At 49.8% G+C, this 14471-nt stretch overlaps 1 protein-coding gene across 2 annotated transcripts in view; it reads left to right on the top strand.

Moving 5' to 3' along the window:
- Positions 1 to 12058, top strand: part of NAPA (NSF attachment protein alpha) — a 21372-nt gene extending 9314 nt beyond the window's left edge. For both annotated transcript variants that reach the window (XM_032804484.2, XM_032804485.2), the window contains exons 4-11: positions 3340 to 3386; positions 4006 to 4083; positions 6421 to 6476; positions 7280 to 7364; positions 7773 to 7877; positions 8338 to 8406; positions 9502 to 9552; positions 10341 to 12058. In XM_032804484.2, coding sequence (XP_032660375.1) covers positions 3340 to 3386; positions 4006 to 4083; positions 6421 to 6476; positions 7280 to 7364; positions 7773 to 7877; positions 8338 to 8406; positions 9502 to 9552; positions 10341 to 10442 — 593 coding nt within the window. In that variant the 3' untranslated portion in view covers positions 10443 to 12058. The remainder of the gene's footprint in view (positions 1 to 3339; positions 3387 to 4005; positions 4084 to 6420; positions 6477 to 7279; positions 7365 to 7772; positions 7878 to 8337; positions 8407 to 9501; positions 9553 to 10340) is intronic.
- The last annotated feature ends 2413 nt before the right edge of the window (positions 12059 to 14471 follow it).

The following is a 14471-nucleotide window of genomic DNA, read 5'->3' on the forward strand; positions in this document are numbered from 1 at the left end:
TGTGTGTGTGTGTGAATTGCATTACGCTGGGATAAACCTATTACTAGAATATTGCAACAGCTTCCAGGTATACTGCTCCTGCTGCTCTGACTGAGTGCTTGGGGGGGCTTTCTCTGCTGTGACTGTTAACTGGTCAGCTGGAATTTTGTGCTGGAGTTAATGTTCTGCAGTACTGACTGCTGCAGTTTCCTCTCTGGTGTGGATTAGCTGGTTAGGATGCAGCAGGCATGCCATCGTGCTCAGGAGGGGACCTCGATACAATCTGACCTACCATCTGGGAGCGCTTCTCCTTTCACAGATGGCAAAGTCACACTGGTTGTGACCCTAACCAGCAAAAAGACAGGAAGCTTAGGACTCAATTCCGCGTGGAAGTTCTTGTGGCTGGTTAACCTTATCAAAAGAGCTAATAGCAAGGAGTGCAGCTGAAAATGAGGGAGCTTGGGCAGCCTACAGAGATGCACTATGTGTGGCCATGCAGAAAAGAGTAAAGTCTCCTAATTAAGCTTCTAAGGGACTGCTCTGTACAAATGTTCCCTGTGCAGCAGAGAACTGAAGGAGTTCTTAGAACTAACTACTCTTTAAATCTTTCTTCTGTCGAAGGGCATATCCTGCAGGCAGTGAGTTCTGTGGGAGCAGACCCTGTGGAGGCTCTCTGCAAGCCTCTCCAGAGCAGTTTGCAGTGTGTCCCTCTATTTGTAGTGCCCAGCGCAAGAGGGATTCTACTTGATGTTGTATGCTTTGAGGTTGATAACTTATGCCATGGTTATCTGAGCTGGGGTTTTGCACATGCAGTTAGATCTGCTTGGGTGGTGATTCTGGAGAAAAGATAATGAAGTAACCTGAGGAGACAACAAATTTAATCCTCTAGGGGATTTGCCTAATCTTTCGGCGATTTTGTGTTCTGATTATCCAGCCACATTGCTCTCCTCAGAGCAGCCAGTGTTTGTTCTCCCGAGTAGTTTTTGCGAGACGGGGAGATGGTATCAGGGCATGGTGGGCAGAGGGATTTGAGCCAGTCCCAGTGGGGCTCGTTGTATTTTTCCTCTCATTAGTGGGATTATTTTTTTGCCTCTCTCTGCTAAATCCCATTACTCAGGCAGAACTCCCTTAAGAAGACAAACTCTGTTTGTTTGTCTAAGGATATCCTACACCAGCAAAAGGACAATCTTGTGCATGTAACTAGTGTATCAATTCCTGGGACTGCAGTTCCCTGTCCCCCAGCGGGAACACAAGCAGGAGCATGCCCTCTACTCTGATGCGAAGAGCATCAACATCACCAGCCTGTAGCAGGACATAAAGGTTAGCATCGTGGCATTTTTGCTGTGAGCTGATTGGACAGGCAGAGCAGGTCTGGCCTGCCTTTAGGAGGGAGAGATCCTGCTCTGGTGCAACTATGTCTTCTTTCCAAAGAACCTGGCTGTAACCCTGGGTGTTAGAGGTGTCAATAACTGGACATGCAGGCAACCCCAATTAAAGGAAAAAATCCCCAAATCTACCAGCTCAAGTTCTCCTCTTAATCCTTAGCTCTGGGGGACAGCACTGGGGGCCTGGCTGGACGTAGCTTGGGGAAGAAACAAGGGCAGCTGCTCTTTCTTCCTAGTGATAGTTGCCAAGTTATGGCAAGGGGAAGAGAGCCCCTTAGTCAATGTACAGGCCAGAAATGAGTGTCTGGCAGGCTTAAATGGCCCAGGTGCCAGAGCTCACAGCACTAAGGAAATATGTTCATAACTTGAAGGCCAGAGGGGACCATTATGACATGCCCAGACTAACTCAGGCCAGAGAGGCTCCCCCAATGATTCCTATGTCCAGCCCAAGCGGGACTTGTAGTTCTCTCTTTTGAAAGCTTGCAGATGGAGCCTGACCTGATTCACTGGTAAATACCCACATCCCTGTTTCACGTTACTCCCAGCCTGCATTAGCTTTCCAGGCCCCTTGGACTAAAGCAGTCTAAGATTCAGCAGGCGCAACACCTATTGGTTTAGCGGCAGCTGCTTATCCTAGGGCTGATTTCTGGCCAGTCCGCTTCCTGCTAGGGAGCAGTGCGAGTGACATTTGGGAACAGTAAGAAAAACTTGCCTGTCAGAGCTTGGCATTTATGTGCTGAAAAACACCCTCCCCCGTCAAAATGCTGGTGAGAGAAGCTCCTCTTGTACTAGAGCAAAATGTAGTAGTGAAGGGAGCCATCTTGTGTTGCTCACAGCGCTGCGAGGTATTAGCCAGAGCAGGCTACTGGCCTTGTCTTTGGGAGCCATGTGTTCATAGTCCATATGAGCTCCTGGCAGATCTTGTCTGAAGAGCATGGAATCCTCTCCTTTATTTCAAGGGGACTCTGAACTTTAGCCCTTAGTCTTGCAGGGGCCACTGCTGATTTAGCTGAATTGGTGAGTCTTTGTGGAAATGCCAGGGTTCGCTTGCCTGGAGACAGGTGAAGGATTGGGGCCATGAAGTGTTGTGGAGACACCTGGTTTTCTTATGTTAGTGGTTATGCTGGTGAGCTTTGCATGAACAGTCCTTAACCCTGAACAAAGCTCGTTGTTTGGGGTGAATAAACTAGTAGCTTGCGCACATCTTCCACCTCCGTCTTTTCACGGTTGTAGAGAGGCAGCATGGTCTGAAGGAGAGGGCCCTGTGCTCAATGTCCAGCCAAGTCAGCTCTGCTCCTGGCTCTGCTGCTGACCTGCTGTGAGATCTTTTGGCCAGTCACTTCCCCCTCCCTCTTGCCCTTTTTGTTGTGTCTTGTCCCTTCAGACTGAGCCCTTCAGGGCAGGGACTGTGTCTCATGAAGTGTCTGAGCCCAGGGGTCCTGGAAGTGCTACAGTGTTGTAAATGTTATGGGTACAATGCACAAAAGCGCCTAAAGCTTTTTCCTCGCAGGCAGCATCTGGTTGATGGCTGACTGCAATACCTCGGGATTCTTGTGAGCTTGGTAATCTCTACCGTCCTAACCAAGTCGGTGGCAGTTTCCTGGTCACCTCACTCATTGCAGCCTTGTGCTCTGGTCACTGAGGCTTTCTTTTGCTGGACTGGCCTGGACAACAGCTGCATGAGACATTGGGGCGCAGGGTGTGAAATAACACCACTACAGAGAGAATCTTCATCAATTCATTAGTTCCTCTGCAGGCCCCTTCTAGCTGTGGTACCACCTGTCCCTTGCTCTCAATTCTCTGGAGGTTTGCAGCCTCCGCAGCTTTTCTTAAGTGGCTATTGATCTCTGTGGATGGGTTGTGCTAGAAACAAACACCTGGCTGTCATTTTCAGGCAGATCAGAAGAGTTACTGAACAGCTTCATTTCTCTAAGCTCCTATGCTAAAATTTTTTTTTTTTTTTTGTTTTAAACAGAGGCCATTAACTGTTTGATCAGAGCTATCGAGATCTACACAGACATGGTAAGTCTGTCCCACCATGTCTGTGGACCAAACTACAGAACTTTCTCTCCGTCTGGCCTGCTGCAGAAGGGAGGGTGATCCAGTAGCTGGTGCTCTTCACTGGGCTCTTAGCCCTGTAGCTCTGTGCTGCTGGAAGTGCTGTCAGCCAGATCAGATGACCCTGATTACTTGTGGTTCCTAAACGTACCATGAAACTGCTTGGAAGAGTTGGTGATTCAGCCACTGTGTTCTTGGCCAAGTTGAGGCAGAAGCAGAGGGTGCCTCTGGCTAATAGCCTAGCACTTGGGTACAGCAGTGAGTGGGTACCCTAGATATAATTCAACCTGTGTCCTAACCAGTGTGTGGACTGGACTGGACTGAGCAGGGCGGCCTGCTGCAGTTTTGCCAGCTGAATGAAGCCGGTATTGGACTTAAAAGAGGGGTTTGTAGCGACTTCAGAATCGGCTGCCATGGCAGGTGTGTTTATACCCACTGTGGTGCCATTCAGAGAACTCCAGTGGGAATTCCCTGAGGTTCGCCAGTGCATCCTCCCCACTGCAAGTGTAGCACAAGTGCAAAGACACAGGAGCTGAAGTTGTTGAGTCAGTGGACTTGCATTAATTTCCCTCTCCTCTTCCAGGGTCGATTCACCATCGCTGCCAAGCATCACATATCGATAGCAGAGATCTATGAGACGGAGTTGGTGGATATAGAAAAGGTAAGACCTGAGGATGCTGTGGGAAGGGAGGGAATCAGTCTGCCTTGTAGCTCTCATCTAGAAATAGGTTAAATGCAAAGTCTGCTGTGGTTGGCCTGATGGTGTTGCTGTGTTGGGGATGTACAGCCTTGGGATTCAAACACAGGATGAAGCTTAAGTCCTCACATTAGACACACTCATGGCTAATGAGAACACCCACTGTTAGAGTAACTTCTTGGTAATTAGGGTTATAAATCCTGCTGCAGATCTAAGCCAATTGCTAACTGATGGAGCAGAAGGGGGAAGGGTTGGAAGATAATTATGACAACCTGCTACAAAAGTGTTCATTATGTTTTTTGCACCTTCCTCTGAAGCTGGTGGTACCAGTCAATATCAGAAGCAAGAGATTGGGGGTGGATGCGAATGGCTCGGTAGCCTAGAGGAATGGGTCTTGCCTTGGGTTTCCATACGTCCTGAGGTTTAAACCCAGGTGGAACCCTGGCAACTGGTGGTGTATTTTGAGGTCATGTTAGTTGCTCCCAGCTGGCCTGAAAGCTGGATCTGGTTCAGGGCCAGGTTCTCGATTGTTCTGTACCTTGTGGTCACTCTCACCAGCGCAACATGGATGGAAAACACGAGCCCATCAGAATGGCGGCACTCCATGCCGATGTAAATGACTGCGCAAGTTGCAGGGCAATGGAGAATTGGGTCCTGTAAGCCTCCCCTTGGGAGGACACCATGTTTGTAAACAGAAGCAAAACTAAATTCACCAGCTGGAACAAATCGCAGGCATTTGGAATGCAGATGCTGGCAAAGAGCTACCAAAAAATCTGTGCAGCCCTTTGGCATGGCTTGTGTTGTGATTGATTAAAGGTTAATACATTTGGCTCATGTGGGTGTCTGAGCGCCAGAGGAGCAGTAAGCTCCAGCTGTGTCTCCCTAGGATCGCTCCTTCTCTTTTATAAGACAAAATGATTCAGAAGAAATAACGTTCTTCCTTGTGCAGGAGAACTCCTGCTGCTGCCTCAGTTCTGCAGGACTGCCCACACACAAACTGGCGCTGCGTATATCAAACCCATGCGAACAGCTACTTTGGCTTTTTTCAGCTGAGCTTAAACCTATTTCACTTGAAATACTATCTCAGGCAGTAAACGGGTTTTCTCATGACTGGCAGCCCCCTTGTGACAAGCCCCCTGCTCCACCCCCTTTTATAGCTTTGGCACAAGGTGGGGATCTTTTGTCTGTGCTTGGCTCCCACCCCTTCTTCTAAATGGAAAAGTACAAGATTTAAGATGGATTTTAGTATCAGGTGACATGGTCACGTGTTCCTGTGAGACCTCATTCTTTATTAGCCCCAGCCCACAGGTACACAAGAAGGCTTGCAGGTAAATAAACTCATTCACAGTTCATTGATTCTGAAGCACCCTTAATGGCTTCCACTTAAACTTGTATTACTGATGTAAACATATTATATTTTATTTTTCTAACTCCAGACATAGAAAAAATACATGCAAGCAAATAGGATGAACACACTCAGTAGATTACAAGCTTTCTAATGGTACCATACAAGGGGTATTTAGTTTAAAGCATATTCCAGTTATGTCATATTCACAAGCATATTTCCATAAAGTATATGGAGTGCAACATCACAACCAGAGTGGGGGTGTGTATCTTGTAAAATTCTGCTTCGGAGCTGATGGGAGGAAAATCCAGAGTGCTGGGGTTGTCACGGGGGTGGTGGGCTGTGGTCCCATGGCAGTCTCACAGTACTGACTCTGAGAAAGCTACAGAACCAGCTTAATATGTCTAATGGATCTAGGTCAGACAAGAGGAGGAAGGATGGCCTTGTGGTTAAGGCACCGAACGGGGACTGGAGAGACCTGGGGTCAGTTCCTGCCTCCACCAAAATCTTCCTGCATGCCATGCCCAGAGTCTATTAATCTCCGGTCTTAATTTGTGTGTGTGTGTGTGTGTGTGTGTGTGCGCGCACGCGTGGGGGGGTGATTGTGTAATCTCTCTTGGGCAGGGACTCTGTTCACGCAGTGCCTGTCTTGGTTGGGGCCGCAACTGCAGGAGTACCTGATGGGGATGGATGTTCTAGGTTCTAGTGAGGCTCCAGCCACAGGCTCTGACCCTGGACTCCATTGCTGGTTGATGAGCGACACCTCTCGGCTCAGGCCCTGTGTTCTGGAGTTTGCCTCACAGATGGCTGAAGGCGTGGGTGGATTTTGTGTGTAGGGTTCTCTGCAGTTCTGGCGTGTGGCGCTGTCCTTGGGAGGTGGTGCTGTGGTCTCTCAATTCCGCTAGTGCTGCCAGCAAACTGCCTGGGTTGCCCTCATGGTGTGTTGTTCTTTCTAGGCGATAGCCCATTATGAGCAAGCTGCTGATTACTACAAAGGGGAAGAATCCAACAGGTAAATCAGCTGCTGCTTTGCCTCCTCTTGCTGTAGAATGCAGCATAACAGCCATGCCTTAATGCCTGTGCTCTGTAGGCATATGGGTGGCCATGCCAGCACAGCTCCCTTGAGGCGATGTTGTAACCTTACAATCAAGCCCAGATAAGGGGTAGCTGTGCCAGCCCATGAGCTTTCTAGCTCCTGTGTGACAGGGGTAGGGCTATGGCTCTGCTTCACCCTCTGGGAGGGTGAGTAGCAGCCCAGCTGGAGCTGCTGTCCCGCTGCACAGGCTCTGGCATTGCAGGTCGGTTCCTTGTGCCTCTTTGCTTCCCCACTCTGGTGCACAGCTGGGTCTGCGGCTGAGCCTTTAGAAAGGACTTGACTGCAGTGATTGTTGCTATAAAGGGTACGATGCAGACACTGCTCATTTTCCCCCCACTCTTTAGTGGCATCGTGATACTGAGCAAACCCTTAGGCACCTGGGCCCAGTGGCAGATCAACAAAATGCACCTAAAGGGGCTGCTTGATCCTGTGTAGTCAGCCTGTGGACAGTTTGGGTGTAGAAAGCTCTCCTATGTAACAGGGCATGTGTTAAAGCAGGGATCCTGGAGTCTCCTGTTGCTGGGGGGTATGGGGGGGGAAGAGAACTGCATTTGTGTGGTTGGTTGAGTGTATCTGAGGCAGTGCCTTCTCACTTCACGCTACACACTCTGCCCTTGGGAAGGGAGCGCACTTCACAATCCTTGCAAATGACCAGCGGGGAGCATAGCCTTCGGGATGCTGCTGTCAGTCTGTTTCTTGCCATTTTTGTTTCTTTGCAGCTCTGCCAACAAATGTTTACTGAAAGTGGCCACTTACGCAGCCCAGCTGGAGCAGTACCAGAAAGCCATCGAGATCTATGAGCAGGTCTGTGTTTAAAGGGCAGGCGTGTTTGCTCACCTCATGGTGTCTCCTTTCCTTTCCTTTTTTCCTGGGGAGATCCAAAATCCACAAGGCTGGGTCTGTGGAGATCCCGGCTGGCTGTGTCTGCCTGCGGTTCTTGTAGGGTGGATGGGAATAGCTGTGTAAATGCCTCACTCTGTTAAGGTCCATTCTGAGCTCACGGCACCATCTCTGAGTGAGGGGTGTCTGCAGATTGCCATGGCAGGGCTGGGTGTGTTGGAGGCAACGGGTGTGTATGGGAAGCTGGCCATTCCTGTCCTAGTGTAGAGGACGAGGATTCAGATAGGGTGTCCCCCTGCTCCATGTACATCCTGGACAGGCACCCAAATATTCGTCCCTCAGTAGGAATCTGATCCCTTTGTTGTGTTGCAGGTGGGCACTAATGCGATGGACAGTCCCCTGCTGAAGTACAGTGCTAAGGAATATTTCTTCAAGGCGGCCCTCTGCCACTTCTGCATTGACATGCTCAACGCAAAGGTTGGTCTGGTGCTACAGAGCCGCCGCTCTGCTACTGAGCGGGCCGTGAGGCTGGGGGTCCAAGGGCCTGCTCCACCAGCACCTCATCAGTCCATGTAAACACCTCAAGCAAGGGTAGCCCCTAGAGGGGCCCGCAATGAAGTTGGGGGGAGCTCTGTTGCCTCTGGAGTGACCACCTGTAAAAACCCCTCAAAGCCCTGTCCAAGCAGTCTAGTTCCCCTGCTCCCTTTGTGAGCAGTCACTCAAGCCACAGGCAGGGCTCTCACAGAATCACATCAGGGTTGGGCTAGATACCTCCTGAGGTCCCTTCCAACCCCCTGCTCAAAGCAGGATCAATCCCCAGACAGATTTTTACCCCACTTCCCTAAATGGCCCCCTCAAGGATTGAACTCACAACCCTGGGTTTAGCAGGCCAGTGCTCAAACCACTGAGCTATCTGTTCCCCCTCCTCTCTTTCCAGCTGGCCATACAGAAATATGAAGAGATGTTCCCAGCCTTCTCGGACTCCAGGGAGTGCAAACTGGTTAAAGTGAGTGACTCTTCCTTATTGTCCCTGTGCTGCCTGGTGGTTCAGACCTCAGAATCGCATGAGTCTCCCTGCTCCTCCCCCAATTCAGAAGCAGAGTATTGTGCCTTGGGAGGACCCATGTGAGAAGTGGCCAGATAGGGAAGTTTAAAATCAAACTGTCTGCAAATCTAGAGTGAAATGACTCTACCACTAACATTTACTGGACTCTTCTAATTGTCTAAAGCGGGGGTCCTCAACCTTTTTTCTCTGAGGCCCCCCCCAGCATTCTGTAAAAACTCCACAGCCCACTTGTGCCACAATTGTGTTTCTGTATATAAAAGCCAGGGCCAGTGTTAGGGGGTAGCAAGCAGGGCAGTTGCCCGGGGCCCTGCAAAGCTAAGTTGTTCAGGCTTCGGCTTCCGCCCTGCATGGTGGGGCTTTGGCTTTCTGCCCTGGGCCCCAATGAGTTTAATGCTGGCCCTGCTTGGTGGACCGGCTGAAATCTCTTCATGGCCCCCTGCAGGGGGCCCTGGACTCCTGGCTGAGAGCTGCTGGTCTGAAGAGCATGAAGTGCTCTTCTGTTGGTCCAGCTGTTCCGTACCAAAATCCATTCTTGCCTTTAGCAAGATGAGGAGCCATCCTGCTCTACCTGTGAGAAGCCAGTGTGCAGGAAGCCTGTTGAACTGCAGTGTTGCTAAGCAGCAAGGAAGTAGGGGTGTACCCATCCCCGAGGTGGGTTGAGAGGCCCCTGGACTAGTTCTGTTCCCCTGTGGGCTGGCTAGTGCAGAACTGGGATTTTTGCAGAGTGCGCTGGACTGCTAGGGCAGCTCCTGCCCTCCTGCGGACAGTGCTCTAAATCTGTTGCTTTGATAAACTATTGTGCTTAAAATAAAAAGCCAGATCCAATCCTGATACACAGGGCAGCTGTTCAACTGGAGCTGCCTGTCAGCCAGTTGGATTTTCCCGATAATAAGGCTGGCTTTAGCTACAAGGTCTCTGCTTGCACCTGTGACCTGGCTTAAGCCTCAAAGGTGCAGCAGGTTACTGGGAGTTCCCGCCATTTCTGGAAATTAGTCCATATCTGTGCTGATCCTTATTCCTTTCTCCCCCTCACAGAAGCTACTGGAAGCTCATGAAGAACAGAACATTGACAGCTACACTGACTCTGTAAGTGCAGCGGGGAGGGAAGCGTCTAACGCAGCTCCACACTGGAGAGAGCCTGGTGTGAAGTGTCTGCTTGGGACGCGAGTGTAACAGCTGCACACATGGGTGTGAGGAGTCCTTGTCAGAAACAGGGCATGCTGAGCCTGCTTGTGTGATCACTGTGATAGCCAGTCCCAGGTTTGGTGGTGGATTGCGCACTACAGTGTGTTTTCAAGGACTTAATCCCATCTTGCCATAAATGACCAGGCCACAGAGCTCCTGCCCCTTCCTTGGTACAGACTAATGGATCAGGCAGATATTCTGCCTGATTTCTCTGTAGGGCTGTTACTAATTCACTTCCTCACCCACCCCCGGGAAAGCCTGACTTCCTTGTCCAGGCTCCTGTTGTGTGTCAGCACAGGATGCAGCTCCTATTGGCTTCATCAGGAGTCTTGGGAGCGTGGCACTTCTGCAGATCAGCCCACAACAAGCTATATGTGGGCTTACTTTGGGAGAGGGGAAGTGTTTTTTTTTTTTTTTGTTTTTTTTTCTTAATTTTCAGAACACTAGTTGGGTTAACATGGAACCTAGAAACATTAAGTAGAGCTCCTTGAAGTTAAGGACTAAGGAGAACATGGGGAAGAGAAGCTGGGTTTTACCCTGAGTGGATTTGTTTCTTGTAGGAAATTCCAGGCTCCAAAGTGTATCTACTGCAATGGCCTGTTTCCTGCTGCATAGTGCTAACCAGCCACCAGGTGAATACAGCCAGGTGTATAGCACTCATTCTGATCATTCTCTCCCTGACCTTCCAGGTAAAGGAGTATGATTCCATCTCACGGCTGGACCAGTGGCTCACCACCATGCTCCTCCGTATCAAGAAAACCATCCAGGGTGAAGAGGAGGACCTGCGTTAAACCCCATCCCCTCCTTCCCTGTCACCATCAACTCTTTCCTCTGCAGAAGTCTGCATGGATATCTTTGGGGTGGGGAGGGTGGCGCCTGGAGGAGAAGGATTCAGACTTCAGTGACATATTATCCCTTGTCTCGTAACCCTTTTGCCCCACAGCCCAAAGAGCTTAACTTCATTTAGCAAAGACAGGGTTTGCAGCTGTAACCACCTAACTCAGCTGCTTTACAGATGATGTATTGGCATGACTCTAACTCATTCCCCCAGGGCCAAACAATGACTTCCTGGTCCGTGTAGCTTCCCAGCCTGCCTGCGGGCTCCTGCCCTGGTGCGATGGTCTAACACCCTTCCCCATCCCTCTTGTTCCCTCTTCAGATATTTAATTGTATAAAAATTACTCTGTAAGATTAAGATCTTAAACTTGCTTCAGCCCTGACGTGCTTCATGCTTGTTTCAGAAGACAGCACAAAGTCAGATTGCCTCCTCATTCCTGCTGTTTAGAACAGATCCTTTCTCACTGCCCCACACTGTTTGATGGGACAGGTCTTTCCCATCCCAGGCAGGGATTTCAGACTCGGTACCAGCAGGAGTGGGGATGGGAAGAGCCTCTCCCTCAGCCCTTAACTGCCTCCCCTCCCTAGCCTGTGATCAGATCCCTGTAGGGGTTCAGAAGCCTGAGTTTTGAGTATCTCCAGCAGGCCCAGAACCCTCCTTTAGGCTGGGAGATTACAGGTGCGGTGACTTTCCCCTGTGGCCTGAGCTGTGAGAACAGGTTCTGCTACTCTCTGGCCTCTCCTAGCCCCCAGGGAGCTGGGAAATGTGGCAAGCACAAACTGGCACTTCTATCTCCTGCTTATTTCAGTGAAGAACTGTACGCCCCTTGTGTCTAATGTCTTGGCAGCAAATACTTCCCAGGGCCTCCCCTCAGTCCCCAGAGCTCTGCAAGGAGCTGACAGTTGTGATACAGAGCAAAGTGACGCTTCCTATCTCCTCCTTTCCCGTTGCTTTGTCAACTGCACATGCTAGCTTGAGAAATACACCCCATTCCTTCCCCCCCACCCACAGGACTGTAGTGCTGCTCTACGGCCAGCTATTAAGGGGCATCAGACACTGTCATTTGCGTGCAGCCCAAAGAGGTGAGAGCTGGACTGGACAGTCATTCCCACGCCACGTGGGTAGCCAAAAATTAGTTCTGTGCTTCTGGTATATAAGTAACCTTAGCAAACCCTTCTGTGGTGACTGTTTAATTTAATCCTATCTTGGACTAGGCAGAAGACTCTGCAGCATGGGTGAATTCTGTATGCAGCAGGCCACTTGCTGTGGTGGACATGGCACCTGGTTGGAAGGGAATGTTACTCCCATTCAGTATTGTGTGTGTACAGTCCATGTTGCCATAAAAGTTTTTTTTTATTTCTGGGTCATTCTGTCTTGGTTTTGAAACCTAGCCCAAGAGGGGTCGGGCCAGGGCAGTTCAGGGTTTACCCTGCAGGAATCCCTACTTCTGTATTGTTTGTCGAAAGAAACAGGAAGTCTTGCTGCATGTTTTAATGTCAACAGAAAGTGACTCTTGCTGAGTGTAGTGAATAATTGCACAAGAAAAATAAAAACTTTGCATGAGCAGAAGCAGATTTTTCTAACTGTAACGTTGCAGCTAAATTCATGCTGCTTCACTGAGTGCATTTGTGGGCTTGCATGTTGGAGGTCTCCCATCCTCCCTGCACAACTTCCTCTCCCTCATTGCAACTGACTTCTCCCATTACCTTGCAATCCTTTTAAATTGTGATTCTATTCTGAATGCTGGCTATGAAGCCAACACAAAAAAACTATCCTCAGTTGCCAAATCTGCCCTGTGTATTCAGCTGTCTGTGCTCGGTGGAGCTAACAGGACTGAACTGAGCAGACTGACCTAGAATCTACCCCAGCTCTTGATGTGTCAACTGAACTAACTGCAGAATATTTCATTCCAGTTCCTCAAGAAAATGTTTGAGAGGGTTCACTTCCGGGGGCAAGGCTGGAAATCAGCAAAACCCCTTCTTTCCCTGTCAAATTCAGTCTTACAAACATTGCCTCCACTGTAGAATAGTTCTCATGGTTTTTTTTGTTTGAGGATATTTTTCACTTTGGGCACGGAATCCTTGCAAAATCACTCGGTTAGCAGTCGAGCTGTCTGTCTATTCATCTGTTGGCACATATGGTAGATACGAATTAATGAACTGCTCTGAGATTTCTTTTCTAAGCTGATGCTTTTGTTGATCTAATGACTCATGCTGCTCTCCTTGTGTTTATATTTTCTGTCCTTGGACCACAGTCTGATAACCTATTCAAGTGTTCCAGCTGTTCATTAACAAGCCTGTCTCTTCAGAAGCTAGAGCAGAGGTAGGCAACCTGTGGCATGAGAGCTGATTTTCAGTGGCACTCACACTGACTGGGTTTTGGCCACTGGTCCAGGCCTGTTCAGTGTTTTAATTTTAAATGGAGCTTCTTAAACACTTAAAAACCTTATTTACTTTACATACAACACTTGTTGAGTTATATATTATAGACATATTGAAAGAGACCTTCTAAAAACATTAAAATATATTACTGGCATGTAAAACCTTAAATGAGAGTGAATAAGTGAAGACTCAGCACACCACTGCTGAAAGGCTGCTGCCCCCTGCACTCCAGCCATGTTCCTTCACTTGTTGGTTTGATTCATTAGTATGTTGAAGCAGCTGTGAAGATTAGTCAAGTCTTGAGATAAACAAGCCCAACCTGTCAGCTGGAGTAAACGCTCCAGGTTCACTGCCTGAGAACTGGCCAGGTTGAAGCCACATTTTTAACAGGCTCAAGAAAGCCTGGGTGTAGAATGGGACTCTTCCTCCTGCAGCCCAAGTTAGTGAGGAAAGAGCAGCTATTTCTGCCTATTTCTGTTCTGTGGAGGTGGATAAATGTGCTGCAATGCTGGAAGGTCCCTGTCTTCAAACAAGGCTTAGGCATGACACAATCCAGCTCTGCTGCTAAAGCATGGAAAAAGCTACTGCTAATTCTGATGAAACTTTCCCAGGCAGAATCTAGGAGCAGATACTATGGCAAGACTTTGGCATAGTTATTTTTTTCTATGTAACAACTTTGTTGAACCCTAAATTCAGCCAGGCTGGGGGATCCCTTGCTTTTAACCCATCCCCACTGCTAAGGAAGAAGTGAGCTGTGATTGTGCTTTGTCATGTAGAAGTTTAGACCCTTTTGAATTTATTCGGAGTGGAGAATGCCTGTTGTTGCAAAGGGTGCATATCACTTCTGGCCTGCTGCAGTGTGATGGCAGGGCACCAGCATGGAAACCAGCAAGAAGGTGGACCTTTTCCCTTTATGTATGTTGAGAGTTTGTTCTGAATGCTCCTCACTCTTCCTGTGCTGGGGGTGTGGGGTGTCCTGAGCACTCTCTTCTCTCTGGGGAGGGGGAGTGACTACCCTTGACCTTGCCATAGAGTTGTGCTCAGGGGTGTTTGGGTGCCCTTCCCCATGCTGTCCCCTCTAGAGGGAGTCTGCCCGATACTCTTTCGGTGGAGGGAGGACTGCCCTGAGTGCCCCTGGCCCTGCCCCTTGTGTGCGGGCAATGCCCTTCATATCCTTTCCCCCCTCATGAGTATGGAACTACACTGGGCCCTGCCCCAAGGACTGTGGGTGGCAGCCCCGGCCCCATGGGTTACTGCGGTGGGTGGGTGGGGCAGCCCCTGCCCCACAGAAAGGGTTACTACTCTGCATATGGGGGGGTGGGAGTGTGGGAGACAGTGTGAGAGACTGCCCTGAGTCCACCCTGCCCATGGGGGGCTGTCCTAGCTGACCCGTCCGGCCCCTGCCCCATAAGGGGGTTGCTGCCCCACGGAAAGGGTAACTACTCTGTCCGCAAAGGGGGGCGGGGTGTGAGAGTGACACCGCCCTGCCCATGGGGGGCTGTCCTAGCTGACCCGTCCGGCCCCTGCCCCAGGGAGGGGGCGTGGTTACCCTCCCCTCTGGCCCAGACCCCGCCTCCTTGGGCGCTGTTGCTCACAGACGC

The sequence above is a fragment of the Chelonoidis abingdonii genome, chromosome 11 (assembly GCF_003597395.2).
Source record: "Chelonoidis abingdonii isolate Lonesome George chromosome 11, CheloAbing_2.0, whole genome shotgun sequence".
NCBI classification, from domain to species: Eukaryota; Metazoa; Chordata; order Testudines; family Testudinidae; genus Chelonoidis; species Chelonoidis abingdonii.